The 16814-nt window shown below is 42.9% G+C and overlaps 1 protein-coding gene and 1 long non-coding RNA gene across 2 annotated transcripts; one reads left to right on the top strand and one right to left on the bottom strand.

Moving 5' to 3' along the window:
- Positions 1-8865: 8865 nt before the first annotated feature.
- Positions 8866-9234, bottom strand: LOC139025813 (uncharacterized). Its single transcript, XR_011477451.1, has 3 exons — positions 9206-9234; positions 9007-9106; positions 8866-8958 (listed from the first exon to the last, which is right to left on the bottom strand). It is a non-coding gene; the product is annotated as an uncharacterized lncRNA (long non-coding RNA).
- A 603-nt stretch (positions 9235-9837) lies between these two features.
- On the top strand, positions 9838-15466 carry tsnax (translin-associated factor X). The gene is made up of 4 exons (XM_024142615.2): positions 9838-10130; positions 14098-14256; positions 14622-14687; positions 14791-15466. The coding sequence occupies exons 1-4, from the start codon at positions 9951-9953 to the stop codon at positions 14947-14949; spliced, it is 564 nt and encodes a 187-aa protein (XP_023998383.1). The 5' UTR covers positions 9838-9950; the 3' UTR covers positions 14950-15466.
- The last annotated feature ends 1348 nt before the right edge of the window (positions 15467-16814 follow it).

Below are 16814 nucleotides of genomic sequence, written 5' to 3'. Positions count from 1 at the left end.
CCCCCAGAGAGAGATAAGCCTGTGTCTTGTATGTAGGGTATAAATGCAGTACCGAAGGAAGCCTGGAAAGCGTGTTTGTATTAGGCATATACATTTGCAAGTACATGATTCCAGGGGCAGCTGGAAGTGTGTTTGTGTAACTATACAATGCAGTACCAAAGGGGCAGCTGGAAGCTGTGTTTGATGTAGACTATCAATGCAGTACCAAAGGGCAGCTGGAAGCTGTGTTTGTATGTAGACTATACAATGCAGTACATTACCCAGGGGGCAGCTGGAAGCTGTGTTTGTATGTAGGCTATACAATTGCAGTACCCAGGGACAGCTGGAAGCTGTGTTTGTATGTAGACTATACAATGCATACATTACCCAGGGGGCAGCTGGAACTGTGTTTGTATGTAGCTAATACAATGCAGTACCCAGGGGAAAGCTGGAGCTGTGTTTGTATGTAGCTATACAATGCAGTATTACCCAGGGGCAGCTGGAAGCTGTGTTTGTATGTAGACTATACAATGCAGTACATACCCAGGGACAGCTGGAAGCTGTGTTTTGTATGTAGACTAACAATGCAGTACATTACCCAGGGGCAGCTGGAAGCTGTGTTTGTATGTAGGCTATACAATGCAGTACATTACCAGGGGACAGCTGGAACGCTGTGTTTTGTATGTAGGCTATACAATGCAGTACAGTACCCAGGGGACAGCTGGAAGCTGTGTTGTATGTAAGACTATACAATGCAGTACATTACCAAGGGGACAGCTGGAGCTGTGTTTGTATGTAGGCTATCAATGCAGTACCAAGGGGACAGCTGGAACTTGTTTGTATGTAGGCTATACAATGCAGTGCAGTACCTAGGGCAGCTGGAAGCTGTGTTTGTATGTAGGCTATACAATGCAGTACATTCCCAGGGACAGCTGGAAGCTGTGTTGTATATAGGACTTACATTGCAGTACATTAACCAGGGACAGTGGAAGCTTGTTGTATGTAGGCTATACAATGCAGTGCATACCCAGGGGACAGCTGGAAGCTGTGTTTGTATGTAGACTATACAATGCAGTAATTAAGGGGACAGCTGGAAGCTGTGTTTGTATGTAGGCTATACAATGCAGTACCAGGGACAGCTGGAAGCGTGTTTGTATGTAGACTATTACAATGCAGTACATTACCAAGGGGACAGCTGGAGCTGTGTTTATATATAGCTATACATTGCAGTACATTACCAGGGACGCTGGAAGCTGTGTTGTATGTAGGCTATAAATGCAGTGCAGTACCAGGGACAGCTGGAAGCTGTGTTTTGTATGTAGACTATACAATGCAGTACATATACCAAGGGAAGCTGGAAGCTGTTTTGTATGTAGGCTATACAATGCAGTACCAAGGGACAGCTGGAAGCTGTGTTTGTATGTAGACTATACAATGCAGTACAGATTCAAGGGACAGCTGGAAGCTGTGTTGTATATAGGCTATACATTGCAGTACATTACCCAGGTACAGCTGGAAGCTGTGTTTGTTGTAGGATAATACAATGCAGTACCCAGGGGACAGCTGAAGCTGTGTTTGTATGTAGACTATACAATGCAGTACATTACCCAGGGCAGCTGGAAGCTGTGTTTGTATTAGACTATACAATGCATACCCAGGGACAGCTGGAATCTGTGTTTGTATGTAGACTATACAATGCAGTAATTACAAGGGACAGCTGGAAGCTGTGTTTGTATGTAGGCTATACAATGCGTACATTACCCAGGGGCAGCTGGAAGCTGTGTTTTGTATGTAGCTATACATGCAGTACCAAGGGGACAGCTGGAAGCTGTGTTTGTATGTAGGCTAAATGCAGTACATTACCCAGGGACAGCTGGAAGCTGTGTTTGTATGTAGGCTTAGTACAATCAGTACCAAGGGACAGCTGGAGCTGTGTTTTGTATGTAGGCTATACAATGCATACAGGGCAGATGGAAGCTGTGTTTGTATGTAGGTATACAATGCAGTACATTACCCAGGGACAGCTGAAGCTGTGTTTGTATGTAGCTATACAATGCAGTACCCAGGGACAGTGAAGCTGTGTTTGTATATAGGCTATACAATGCAGTACATTACCCAGGGACAGTGGAAGCTGTGTTTGTATGTAGGCTATACAATGCAGTACCAAGGGACAGCTGGAAGCTGTGTTTGTATGTAGGCTATAAATGCAGTACATTACCCAGGGACGCTGGAAGCTGGTTTGTATATAGGCTATACAATGCAGTACAAGGGGAGCTGGAAGCTGTGTTTGTATGTAGGCTATACAATGCAGTACCAAGGGGGTGAGCTGGAGAGCTGTGTTTGTATATAGGCTATACAATGCAGTACATTACCCAGGGACACTGGAAGCTGTGTTTGTATGTAGCTATACAATGCAGTACCAAGGGGAGCTGGAAGCTGTGTTTGTATATATAGCTATACATTGCAGTACATTACCCAGGGGACAGCTGGAAGCTGTGTTTGTATGTAGACTATACAATGCAGTACCGGGACAGCTGGAAGCTGTGTTTGTATGTAGACTATACAATGCAGTACCAAGGGACAGCTGGAAGCTGTGTTGTATGTAGGCTATACAATGCAGTACAGTACCAGGGACAGCTGAAGCTGTGTTTGTATATAGGCTATACATTTGCAGTACATTCCAGGGGCTGGAAAGCTGTGTTTGTATGTAGGATATACATATGCAGTACCCAGGGGACAGCTGGAAGCTGTGTTTGTATGTAGGCTACAAATGCAGACGTACCTAGGGGACAGCTGGAAGCTGTTGTTTGTATGTAGCTATACAATGCAGTACAGTACACAGGGGAAGCTGAAGGTGTTTTGTATGTAATTAATGCAGTACATTACCCAGGGGGAACTGGAAGTGTGTTTGTATGTAGGCTAACAATGCAGTACATTACCCAGGGGAAGCTGGAAGCTGTGTTTGTATGTAGGCTATACAAATGCAGTACATTACCAGGGGGAAGGCTGAGCTGTTTTGTATGTAGCTATACAATGCAGTACATTACCAGGGGACAGCTTGAAGCTGTGTTTGTATTAGGTATACAGTGCAGTACATTACCCAGGGACAGCTGGAAGCTGTGTTTTGTATGTAGGCTATACAATGCAGTACATTACCCAGGGGAAGCTGAAGCTGTGTTTGTATGTAGGCTATACAATGCAGTACCAAGGGGACAGCTGGAAGCTGTGTTTGTATGTAGGCTATACAATGCAGTACATTACCCAGGGGAAGTGGAAGCTGTGTTTGTATGTAGGCTATACAATGCAGTACCAAGGGACAGCTGGAAGTTGTGTTTGTATGTAGACTATACAATGCAGTACATTACCCAGGGACAGCTGAAGCTGTGTTTGTATGTAGCTATACAATGCAGTACATACCCAGGGACAGCTGGAAGCGTGTTGTTGTATGGCTATACAATGCAGTACATTACCCAGGGGACAGCTGGAAGCTGTGTTTGTATGTAGGCTATACAATGCAGTACCAAGGGACAGCTGGAAGCTGTGTTTGTATGTAGGCTATACAATGCGTACATTACCCAGGGGACAGCTGGAAGCTGTGTTTGTATGTAGACTATACAAGCGTACAAGGGAAGCTGAAGTGTGTTGTATGTAGGCTTACAATGCAGTAATACCAAGGGGACAGCTGAAGCTGTGTTTGTATGTAGGATATACAATGAGTACAAAAGGGACAGCTGGAAGCTGTGTTTGTATGTAGACTATACAATGCAGTACTTACCAAGGACAGCTGGAAGCTGTGTTTGTATGTAGACTAATAAATGCAGTACCAGGGGACAGCTGGAAGCTGTGTTTGTATGTAGCTATACAATGCAGTACCCAGGGACAGCTGGAGCTGTGTTTGTATGTAGGCTATACAATGCAGTACTTACCAAGGGGACAGCTGGAAGCTGTGGTTTGTATGTAGCTATAACAATGCAGTACCAAGGGGACAGCTGGAGCTGTGTTTGTATGTAGGCTATACAATGCAGTACATTCTACGGGACAGCTGGAAGCTGTTTGTATGTAGGCTATATAACTGAGTACCCAGGGGACAGCTGGAAGCTGTGTTTGTATGTAGGCTAACAATGAGTACCCAGGGGACAGCTGGAAGCTGTGTTTGTATGTAGGCTATACAATGCAGTACCCAGGGGACAGCTGAAGCTGTGTTTGTATGTAGGCTATACAATGCAGTACCCAGGGGACAGCTGGAGCTGTGTTTGTATGTAGGATATACAATGCAGTACCAAGGGACAGCTGGAAGCTGTGTTTGTATGTAGGCTATACAATGCAGTGCATGTACCTAGGGACAGCTGGACGCTGTGTTTTGGTACTGTCACGGCTACTGTCTTCCTGCTGTCTTGCTCTTACCTGCTGTCTACCTGCGATCTCCCTGCTGTCTACCTGCTGTCTACCGTGCTTCCAAAGGCAGCTGTCTACTGGTCTCTGTTCTACTCTGCACCTGTCTACTGCTGCTACTAGCCTCAAGAGTATTACTTGCACGTCTTGCTTCCCAAAGCAAGCTGTCTACCTCTGCTACTGATGTCTACTGCTGTTCCTGCTTGTCTACTGCTGTTACTGTTCCAAAGGCAGCTGTGCTGTCTACCTGCTGTCTACCTGCTGTCTACCTGCTTCCAAAGGCAGCTGTCTACCTGCTGTCTACCTGCTGTCTACCTGCTGTCTACCTGCCTCCAAAGGCAGCTGTCTACCTGCTTCCAAAGGCTGCTGTCTACCTGCTGTCTACCTGCCTCCAAAGGCACCTACCTTAGTAGCTAGCACTTTCCCAAAAGGTTACTGCCATTTGGGACGGGATTCGAAGGCAGCATCACAACTCATTCATATTCCACTGAGCGCCAGATGTTTGTAGCCACATTGTAGTCATTGTACCAGCGTGAACAACTAGCAATTCAGTGAACAACTATCCCAAATTGCTTACCCCACCAGACATGCCACCAGGGGTCTTTTCACAGTGGCCAAATCCAGAACAAATTCAAGAAAGCGTACAGTATTATATAGAGCCCTTATTGCATGGAACTCCGTTCCATCTCAGATTGATCAAATAAACAGCAAACCTGGTTTCAAAATACAGATAAAGCAACACCTCACGGCACAACGCCTCTCCCCTATTGGACCTGGATAGTTTGTGTGTTTATATTGATATGTAGGCTACGTGGGCCTTTTTTAAATTGATGTCGTTCTGTCCTTGAGCTGTTGTTGTCTGTTAATGTTCTGTAGGACTGTTGAACCACTGAGCTTGTGGTTGTTTGTGGGGGAAATGGGGCCGAGTGTGTATGACTGTGTGTGTTTGGGTGTGTATCCTACATCTGTTGCTAAGGGGTAATGATGTTAGGAACAGTATAGTATGAATCACAATAATTCTTTGCCAAAAATGACATTTTGTAATGGAAGCCCTGGTTATAGGTAACAATCCGGGTTATAGGTAACAATCCTGGTTATAGGTACCAATCCTGGTTATAGGTACCAATCCTGGTTATAGGTAACGATCCTGGTTATAGGTAACAATCCTGGTTATAGGTAACAATCCTGGTTATAGGTAACAATCCTGGTTATAGGTACCAATCCTGGTTATAGGTACTGTAGTATCCTTAAAGGCTTCTTAGAATTACGACTCATGAGACTTACGTACGGTTTAGTCTTTAATTGTAACTTAGATTTCTACCATTACTCTTATGCACCTGGCTTAAACTACCTGAAGCTTTCTTAATCATAGTAAATAGGCAGACATAGGAAATAGCTACGGATAGCGTGAAGCAAAACCCCGTCTTGAGTCAATACTGCCATCTATTGGTAAACATAAATATACCAGGTTACTACAGTACCAATCCTGGTTATAGTAACGATCCTGGTTATAGGTACCAATCTTGTATAGTACCAATCCTGGTTAGATACGATCCTGGTTATAGTACAATCTTGGTAATAGCAATCTGGTTAGTAACGATCCTGGTTAGTAACAATCCTGGTAAAAGGTAACACTCCTGGTTATACGGTACCAATCCTGGTTATAGGTAACAATCCTGGTTATAGGTACCAATCCTTGGTTATAGGTACCAATCCTGGTTATAGTACCAATCCTGGTTATAGGACAAATCCTGGTATAAGTACAAAATCCTGGTTATAGTAACAATCTGGTCTATATGTAACATCCTACATATGAAGTGCCAACATTATTAGGCATATTATTCATAATTGTGGAAATAAAAATAGATTTTTTTAATATATATTGTTAAATAACTGTATACAATAAAATGGAGGTGAGTGTTTGGAATGCTTTGGCAGTTAATCTGCTTCTGTTCTGGGGTGGCACTGTGTGCTCTTTATAAAGGATGTGTTCCCAATCTCTCAAAGCCTGGGTCCAGCTCGGACAGGGGTGGGCTCCTGCCAGTCAAACTGCGGCACGAAACCTGGGATCCAGGTGGACACGGGGGGGTCTGCCAGTCACTGGCACGAACCTGGGATCCAGGTGGGACAGGGCCATGGTCTGCCAGTCACTGGATGCACCTGGGATCCAGGTGGGACACGGGCGTGCGTCTGCCATCACTGGGATGACCTGGTATCCAGGTGGACAGCGATGGTCTGCCAGTCACTGGACGACCTGGCGATCCAGTGACAGGCCGGTGGTCCTGCCAGTCACTGCGGACGACCATGGCGATCCAGAGTGGACAGCGCGTGTCTGCCATTACTGGCAAGACCTCCCGGACCAGTGTGACAGGGCTGTCTGCCAGTCACTGGCGATGACCTGGCGATCCAGGTGGATCAGCGTGTCTGCCAGTCACTGGGATGACCTGGGATCCAGGTGGACAGGGGTGGTCTGCCAGTCACTGGGATGACCTGGTATCCAGGTGGACAGGGGTGGTCTGCCAGTCGCTGGGAGGACCTGGGATCCAGGTGGACAGGGGTGGTCTGCCAGTCGATGGGAGGACAATCCAACTTGGGAAGCGGGGAGGTTTTAGCAGATGGATTACTGGAGAACAATTTGAGGTTTACTCAGTTGCAGTGAAAATACTATGGTACAGCTATATGTACACTCAATCACTATGATACTTTTTAATGGTATATTTACAAACATATATTATGATAAATTGAATTGAAACGTGTATCTCATTAGGGTAAATGGTGAAATAAATATTGCCAGTTATAATTGTAATGGCTTAGCATATAATAAAAAAAGACAATCAGTATTTACCTGACTAAAAGAGAAGGAATATAATATCTATTGTTTACAGGAAACTCAATCAACTATTTTAGATGAAGATGTGTGGAGAAAGGACTGGGTGGGGTGAAATATACCTCTCCCATGGGCAAAGAAAACTCAAAAAGGGTGATGATATTACTTATCAATCATTTTGATCCGATTGAGGAAATTGTTAAAACAGATCATCAAGGTAGATGGATGATTTTAAATGTTATTGGATCATAAACAGATATGGCTTATTAACCTTTCAGACCAAATTATGATGATCCATGATTCTTTGAAAATAAATATAATAAATGATCAACGCTGCAAGTAATAGAAGACTCTATTATTATGGTGGGAGATTATAATACTGTTTTAAATACCTCTACGGACCGTAAAGGAAATCACACTACAAACTATCACCCTCATGCTCTTAAGGAAATCATAATGTCATGGATATATTGGAACTAGTGGATATATGGAGGTTTAAATACCCTGACCTAGTGAGATATACATTGAGGTTTAATACCCTGACCTAGTGAGATATACATGGAGGAGGTTTAATATCCTGACCTAGTGAGATATACATGGAGGTTTAATACCCTGACCTAGTGAGATATACATGGAGGAGGTTTAATATCCTGACCTAGTGAGATATACATGGAGGTTTAATATCCTGACCTAGTGAGATATACATGGAGGAGGTTTAATATCCTGACCTAGTGAGATACATAGGGTGAGACAAGTATTGACACACTGCCGATTTTGCAAGGTTTTCCTACTTACAAAGCATAGTAGAGGTCTATAATTTTTATCATAGGGGTACACTTCAACTGGTGAGAGACGGAATCTAAAACAAAAACTCATGAAAATACATGAATGATTTTTAAGTAATTAATTTGCAATTATTTGCTCTGAGTACATGTCTGGTAATCCGTCTGGCCCAGTGGCCTAGTTGAATATTGACCTGTTTTAAAGGTCTTGCTCAACACGCTTATTCAAAGAGGCTTCCCTCAGCATTTCCTTCAGGTTTCATTTCCGCCTCTCAGCTGTTCAAAAGGGCTTTCCCCTCAACGTTTCCTTCAGTGTCATTTCCCTCTCAGCTCGTTCCAAAGAGGCTTCCCTCAACGTTTCCTTCAGTTTCATTTCCCCTCTCGCTCGTTCCAAAGGGCTTCCCTTAACGTTTCCTTCAGGGTTCATTTCCTCTCAGCTCGTTCCAAAGGCTTCCCTCAACGTTTCCTTCAGGTTCATTTCCCCTCTCAGCTCGTTTCCAAAGGGCTTCCCTCACGTTTCCTTCAGGTTCATTTTCCCTCTCATGCTTATTCCAAAGGGCTTCCCTCAACGTTTCCCTTCAGGTTCCATTTCCCCTCTCAGCTTATCACAAAGGCTCCCTCAACGTTTTCCTTCAGGTATTGTTTTCTTATTCATCATGTCCTCTTTTGTGGTTTCTGGTAATGGTTCTGTTTCAAAGGTTAATGATCATGTTGTGTTCCTGTTTAGTAGAACTTTTGATGTCATAGTAGGGCTGGAGGGCTGCTGGCTCTGACTAGAACTTTGATGTCATAGTAGGGACTGGAGGGCTGCTGGCTCTAGACTAGAACCTTTTGATGTCATAGTAGGGACTGGAGGGCTGCTGGCTCTAGACTAGAACCTTTTGATGTCATAGTAGGGACTGGAGGGCTGCTGGCTCTAGACTAGAACCTTTTGATGTCATAGTAGGGACTGGAGGGCTGCTGGCTCTAGACTAGAACCTTTTGATGTCATAGTAGGACTGGAGGGCTGCTGGCTTAGACTAGAACCTTTTGATGTCATAGTAGGGACTGGAGGGCTGCTGGCTCTAGACTAGAACCTTTTGATGTCATAGTAGGGACTGGAGGGCTGCTGGCTCTAGACTAGAACCTTTGATGTCATAGTAGGGGACTGGAGGGCTGCTGGCTCAGACTAGAACCTTTTGATGTCATAGTAGGGACTGGGGGCTGGCTGCTCTAGACTAGAAACCTTTTGATGTCATAGTAGGGACTGGAGGCTGCCTGGCTCTAGACTAGAACAACTTTTGATGTCATAGTAGGGACTGAGGGCTGCTGGCTTTAGACTAGAACCTTTTGATGTCATAGTAGGGACTGGAGGGCTGCTGGCTTCTAGACTAGAACCTTTTGATGTCATAGTAGGGACTGGAGGGCTGCTGGCTCTAGACTAGAACCTTTTGATGTCATAGTAGGGACTGGAGGGCTGCTGGCTTTAGACTAGAACTTTTGATGTCATAGTAGGGACTGGAGGGCTGCTGGCTTTAGATGAAACTTTTTGATGTCATAGTAGGGACTGGAGGGCTGCTGGCTTTAGACTAGAACCCTTTTGATGTCATAGTAGGGACTGGAGGGCTGCTGGCTCTAGACTAGAACCTTTTGATGTCATAGTAGGGACTGGAGGGCTGCTGGCTTTAGACTAGAACTTTTGATGTCATAGTAGGGACTGGAGGGCTGCTGGCTCTAAGACTGAACTTTTGATGTCATAGTAGGGACTGGAGGGCTGCTGGCTCCTAGACTAGAACCTTTTGATGTCATAGTAGGGACTGGAGGGCTGCTGGCTCTAGACTAGAACCTTTTGATGTCATAGTAGGGACTGGAGGGCTGCTGGTTCTAGACTAGAAGCTTTTGATGTCATAGTAGGGACTGGAGGGCTGCTGGCTCTAGACTAGAACCTTTTGATGTCGTATTCTGTTTAGTTTAACCAGGGATGAACAGTCATGAGTCAGTGGGCGCGTTCAAGTGGATACATGTTATGTAGTCATTGTTCCCTCCCTCCCCCAGGTATCCAGGAGTACGTGGAGGCTGTGTCGTTCCATCACTTCATCAGACATCGTACTCTCATCAGCCTGGAGGAGATTAACACCAAGCTGGTCTTCATCAAGGAGCCTGAGGCCAAGGTATGAACATGTTACAATAAAGGTGGACTGGATCATATCACAGTTCTTGATGTTAGCTGACCCTTATGTCAGAGAGAAGAACATTGAGTGACATTGCACTGAGTGAATAGACATGGAAGAACCATGAACATGATAATGAGTCATAGTATGCTAGCTGCATACCTGATATAGTGTCTGGATATGGTTGACCATGCACATTACTGCCAACGGTCAACCCGGATTTAGCAACTACTTGTGCTAAGTCATTGTAAATAGTGATAACTGCATAACTAATGTCCTTCTGGTGGAGATACACTACAGGTCAATAGTTTTAATACACCTACTCATTCAAGGGGTTTTCTTTAAAAAAAAAAAAATCTAACAGTTTATTTATATTTTCCAACGGGGCTATACATTTGGGTGAGTTTTCTTTCTGGTCTGAGTAGCCTGGTTTCACAGCCCAAAATATAATGAAACCATCTAGTGTTCAGAGAAATAACAACACAATGTCAAATTGTATTTTATTTTACCTTTATTTAACTAGGCAAGTCAGTTAAGAACTAATTCTTATTTTCAATGATGGCCTAGGAAATACGGGTAGCCTTGTCAAATAATTAACATCCAATCACATTAATCGTTACTCTCTCGCGGGAAACCTTCACTCTTGCGCAGACATTTAGAAACGAAACATGACAATTTGACAAATAAGCCACGGGACTTTTTTGAGTGAGAATAAATATGACTTTCGAGTAGTAAGACATTTATAAAAGCAACAGATACCATTAATAAGACGGGGCTAGAAGTGTCTTATATGGTGAGCTACCGAGAGGCTAGGACAGGCAAGCCCCATACTATTGTGGATGACTTAATTATTCCTGCTGCCGTGGATATGGCTGGGACAATGCTGGGGGAAAAGGCCCAAAAAACGATACAGACAATGCCTTCATCAAACAACGCTGTTTCACGGACATCAGTGACATGGCAGGAGATGTTTTGAAACAATTACTGCTTCGCATACAAGCCAGTGAATTATATGTGTTACAGCTGGATGAGTCAACAGACGTGGCGGGCTTGGCACAGCTCCTGGTATATGTCTGTTATGTTTATGGGGGGTCAATTAAGGAAGACATCCTCTTCTACAAACCACTGGAAACCAGGACAACAGGAGAGGATATTTTTAAAGTACTGGACAGCGTTGTGACATCAAATGGACTTTGGTGGTCAAAATGTGTTGGTATCTGTACTGATGGCTCATAAGCCATGACAGGCAGACATAGTGGAGTGGTAACGCACGTGCAAGCAGTTGCTCCCGACGCTACTTGGGTACACTGCAGCATCCACCGAGAGGCTCTTGCTGCCAAGGGAATGCCTGACAGCTTGAAAGACGTTTTGGACACTACAGTGAAAATGGTTAACTTTGTTAAAGCAAGGCCCCTGAACTCTTGTGTATTTTCTGCATTATGCAATGATATGGGCAGCGACCATGTAACGCTTTTACAACATACAGAAGAGCGTTGGTTATCAAGGGGCAAAGTATTGACACGTTTTTTTAAAATTGAGAGACGAGCTTAAAGTTTTCTTTACTGACCATCATTTTCACTTGTCTGACCGCTTGCATGATGACGAGTTTCTCACACGACTGGCCTATCTGGGTGATGTTTTTTCTCGCCTGAATGATCTGAATCTAGGATTACAGTGACTCTCTGCAACTATATTCAATGTGTGGGACAAAATTGAGGCTATGATTAAGAAGTTGGAGCTCTACTCTGTCTGCATTAACAAGGACAGCACACAGGTCTTTCCATCATTGTATGATTTTTTGTGTGCAAATGAACTCAAGCTTATGGACAATGTGAAATGATTGGCAGACTCAACAGCCTTGGAATCTCAAATGATTGCCTCGCTTTGTTCACCAACTACTTCTCCGATAGAGTTCAGTATGTCAAATCGGAGGGTCTGTTGTCCGGACCTCTGGCAGTCTCCATGGGGGTGCCACAGGGTTGAGTTCTCGGGCCGACTCTTTTCTCTGTACACATCAATGATGTTGCTCTCGCTGCTGGTGATTCTCTGATCCACCTCTACGCAGACGACACCATTCTGTATACTTCTGGCCCTTCTTTGGACACTGTGTTAATTAACCTCCAGATGAGCTTCAATGCCATACAACTCTCCTTCCGTGGCCTTCAACTTCTCTTAAATGCAAGTAAAACTAAATACATGCTCTTCAAACGATCGCTACCCGCACCTGCCCAGCATCACTACTCTGGACGGTTCTGACTTAGAATATGTGGACAACTACAAGTACCTAGGTTGTCTGGTTAGACTGTAAACTCTGTGTATTTAGCCAAGTTATTGTGTATGTAGCCAAGTTATTGTGTATGTAGCCAAGTTATTGTGTATGTAGCCAAGTTATTGTGTATGTAGCCAAGTTTATCGTGTACTTAGCCAAGTTATTGTGTATTAGCACAAGTTATTGTGTATTTAGCCAGTTATTGTGTACTTTAGCCAAGTTATTGTCTAACTAGCCAAGTCTATTGTGTATGTAGCCAAGTTATTGTGTATATGCCAAGTTATTTGTGTATATAGCCAAGTTATTGTGTATTTAGCCAAGTATTGTGTATGTAGCCAAGTTATTGTGTATTTAGCCAAGTTATTGTCTATATAGCCAAAGTTATGTGTATATAGCCAAGTTATTGGTGTATGTAGCCAAGTTTTGTGTATGTAGCAAGTTTTTTCTAAGTTTTTCTATATAGCCAAGTTATTGTCTATATAGCCAGTTATTGTCTATATACCAGTTATGTTAGTAGTTAGCTATGTAGCCAAGTTATTGTCTATGTAGCCAAGTTATGTCTATGTGCCAAGTTATGTCTTATATAGCCAAGTATTGTCTATATAGCCAAGTTATTGTGTATCTAGCCAATTATTGTGTTCTAGCCAATTATTGTGTATCTAGCCAAGTTATTGTGTATATAGCCAAGTTATTGTCTATATAGCCAAGTTATGTGTATCTAGCCAAGTTATTGTGTATCTAGCCAAGTTATTGTGTATATAGCCAAGTTATTGTGTATATAATCAAGTTATTGTGTATTTAGCCATTATGTCTATATACCATTATTTGTGAATTAGCCAATTATTGTGTATGTAGCCAAGTTATTGTGTATATAGCCAAGTTTGTTTATATAGCCAAGTTTATTGTGTATTTAGCCAAGTTATTGTGTATGTTAGCCAAGTTATTGTGTATTTAGCCAAGTTATTGTCTATATAGCCAAGTTATTGTCTATATAGCCAAGTTATTGTGTATATAGCAGTATTGTGTATGTAGCCAAGTTTGTAGTAGCCAAGTTATTGTGTATGTAGTCAAGTTTTTTGTGTATGTAGCCAAGTTATTGTCTACCTATAGCCAAGTATTGTCTATATAGCCAAGTTATGTGTATGTAGCCAAGTTATTGTCTATGTAGCCAAGTTATTGTCTAGTAAGCCAAGTTATTGTCTATGTAGCCAGTTATTGTCTATAGCCAAGTATTGTCTATAGCAAGTTATTGTTTATAGCCAAGTTATTGTTTATAGCCAAGTTTTCATTGTGGTACAGCCAAGTTATTGTGTATTTAGCCAAGTTATTGTGTATATAGCCAAGTTATTGTGTATTTGGCCAAGTTATTGTGTATTTAGCCAAGTTATTGTGTATTTAGCCAAGTTATTGTGTATTTGGCCAAGTTATTGTGTATTTGGCCAAGTTATTGTGTATATAATCAAGTTATTGTGTATTTAGCCAAGTTATTGTGTATTTGGCCAAGTTATTGTGTATTTGGCCAAGTTATTGTTAGTCAATATCAAGATGATCTGCTGCTTGCTCTTTCCTCTCTACAGTCAGTCAGTGTATCATACTGTTCCTCAGGGACTACAGACTGCATGGTACTACTGACAGAAAAATGATAAGGAATGTGAAAGTATAGTCACTAACTAACCGTGGCTCACCTCTGACCTACAGGACACCCCAGAGGGCCAGCAGCCAATGGGAACCCCCCAAGAGCTGACCTTTCAGGTGACCCCTACAGACTACCTGTTGGGCGTGGCCGACCTGACAGGTGAGCTGATGAGGATGTGTATCAGTAGCGTGGGGAACGGGGACATGGACACGCCCTTCCAGGTCAGCATCTTCCTGCATCTGGGTTAGGGTTGCAAAATTGTTTTTTCCAGCAATTCCGGTTAGAGCGTTCCCGGACTCAGGAGGGAATAAGCAGGAAATTCAGGAACAATCCAAGAAGGATTTCTGGGAATTTTGGTAAAGTTACCAGACTTTTGTAAGTCTCGTCACTGTAAAAACACTGTGACAACTCCTGATGTAAAAACACTGTGACAACTACTGATGTAAAACACTGTGACAACTACTGATGTAAAAACACTGTGACAACTACTGATGTAAAAAGGCTGTGACAACTACTGATGTAAAACACTGTGACAACTCCTGATGTATAAAGTGCTTTATAAATCCATCTGATTGCTCTATCCCAGGTGTCCATGTTCCTGCGTCAGATCCACGATGGTTTCTCCTACATCGGTAACACTGGTCCTTATGAGGTCAGTGAGAAGCTGCTCACTCTGTGTGTGGCTGGCTGGGGCAGTACATTCTGTGATTGATTGATTGGCTGACTGACTAATTTAATGAATTGATCTATCCCAGGTCAGTAAGAAGCTCCACACGCTGAGACAGAGTCTGTCCAAGGTGGAGGATGCCTGCTATACCCTGAAGGTGCGGGGGTCAGAGATCCCCAAACACATGCTGGCTGACGTGTTCTCCAGCAGGCCAGCCATGATGGACCAGGACGAGGGAGTGGCCTAGCGATGAGGGTGGGGTTTAATGGTGGAGGTGGGGTGTAATGATCTGGAAAGGGGTAGGGTTAAATGATGGGCGTGGTCTGTACCTAGGGGAAACTTCACCCCCGAGCCCTGTTATGCAGTCAGGGCCATGTTCATTAGGCAAAATGTTGTGGAACTTTGCAGATAGAAATGTATAAAGATGTGATGATTCCTTTTTCTAGATGTTCAAGAGGCATGTTTGTTCTACAAAGTACATTTCTATCTGAACGTTCCTCAACGTTATACCCTGGTTTGTTATTGTTCTGTGGGGACATCTGATGTTGGTCTGGATAATGCATTTGTTATGGTATTTGGTGTCAACTGTTGTTTCATCCCAAACATTGTTCATTGCTGTTTGTTGTTTGTTCTGAATCTGATCAGTGTCGTCACAATCTCCGCTGTGCCAACCGGTCAATCCCAATCTGAAGGTCGTCTAGTTACAGCATGTAAAATGTCTCTTCATTTAGTATTTTTCAATAAAGTTAAAAAAGTCTTGTGAAGATGTCACTCCCAGGCATTATTGTGTGTGTGAGGCTGGGTCTCTCCTCTATCACTATCTAAAGTAGACTTTACACCTGTCTGATAATCAAAGGTAGACTTTACACCTGTCTGATAATCAAAAGTAGACTTTACACCTGTCTGGTAATCAAAGGTAGACTTTACACATGTCTGATAATCAAAGGTAGACTTTACATCTGTCTGATAATCAAAGGTAGACTTTACACCTGTCTGGTAATCAAAGGTAGACTTTACACCTGTCTGGTAATCAAAGGTAGACTTTACACCTGTCTGGTAAATTCAAAGGTAGACTTTACACCTGTCCTGTTAATCAAAGGTAGACTTTACATCCTGTCTGATAATCAAAGGTTGACTTTTACCCTGTGTGGTAATCAAAGGTAGACTTTACACCTGTCTGGTAATCGAAGGTAGACTTTCACCGTTGATAATAAAGTAACTTACACTGTCGGTAATCAAAGTAGACTTTACACCTGTCTGATAATCAAAGGTAGACTTACACCTGTCTGTTATCAAGAGACTTACACCTTCTGTTAATCAAGGTAGACTTTACACCTGTCTGGTAATTCAAGGTAGACTTTACACCTGTCTGGTAATCAAGTAGACTTTACACTGTCTGATAATCAAAGGTAGACCTTTACACCTGTCTGATAATCAAAGGTATACTTTACACCTTCTGGTAATCAAAGGTGGACTTTACCCTGTCTGATAATCAAAGGTAGACTTTACACCTGTCTGATAACCAAAGTAACTTTACACTGTCTGATAATCAAAGTAGACTTTACACTGTCCTGATAATCAAAGATACTTTACACCTGTCTGTAATGCAAAGGTGGACTTTACACCTGTCTGATAATCAAAGGTGGACTTTACACCTGTCTGTAATCAAAGGAGACGTTTACACCTGTCTGATAATCAAGGTAGACTTTACACCTGTCTGATTTATTACTTCAAATGCCACCCTATCCTTCCTACGTCATGAAACATGAGACATGACATAATACAGAATGACATAATACAGAATGACATAATACAGAACTCAATAGACAAGAACAGCTCAAGGACAGAACTACATCAATTTAAAAATGGCAAACGTAGCCTACATCAATCATAAAACACAACTAGGTCAATAGTGGAAGAGGCGTTGTGCTGTGAGGTGTTGCTTTCTCTGGGTTTTTAAAACCAGGTTTGCTGTTCATTTGAGCAATATGAAATGGAGGGAGTTCCATGCAATAAGGGCTCTATAATACTGTACGTTTTCTTAATTTGTTCTGGATTTGGGGACTATGAAAAGACCCCTGGTGGCATGTCTGGTGGGGTAAGTGTGTGGTG

Source organism: Salvelinus sp. IW2-2015, unplaced genomic scaffold (genome assembly GCF_002910315.2).
Source record: "Salvelinus sp. IW2-2015 unplaced genomic scaffold, ASM291031v2 Un_scaffold3321, whole genome shotgun sequence".
NCBI classification, from domain to species: domain Eukaryota; kingdom Metazoa; phylum Chordata; class Actinopteri; order Salmoniformes; family Salmonidae; genus Salvelinus; species Salvelinus sp. IW2-2015.
This window is presented reverse-complemented; position numbering and strand designations above follow the sequence as displayed.

Excerpts from the sequence above, each read along its gene's own strand:
- tsnax (XM_024142615.2), top strand. The coding sequence starts at position 9,951 with ATGAGTCAGTGGGCGCGTTCAAGTGGATACATGTTATGTAGTCATTGT. Across the intron at positions 10,131-14,097 it reads TCAAGGAGCCTGAGGCCAAG|GACACCCCAGAGGGCCAGCA; the intron begins GTATGAACATGT and ends TCTGACCTACAG. Across the intron at positions 14,257-14,621 it reads ACATGGACACGCCCTTCCAG|GTGTCCATGTTCCTGCGTCA; the intron begins GTCAGCATCTTC and ends GCTCTATCCCAG.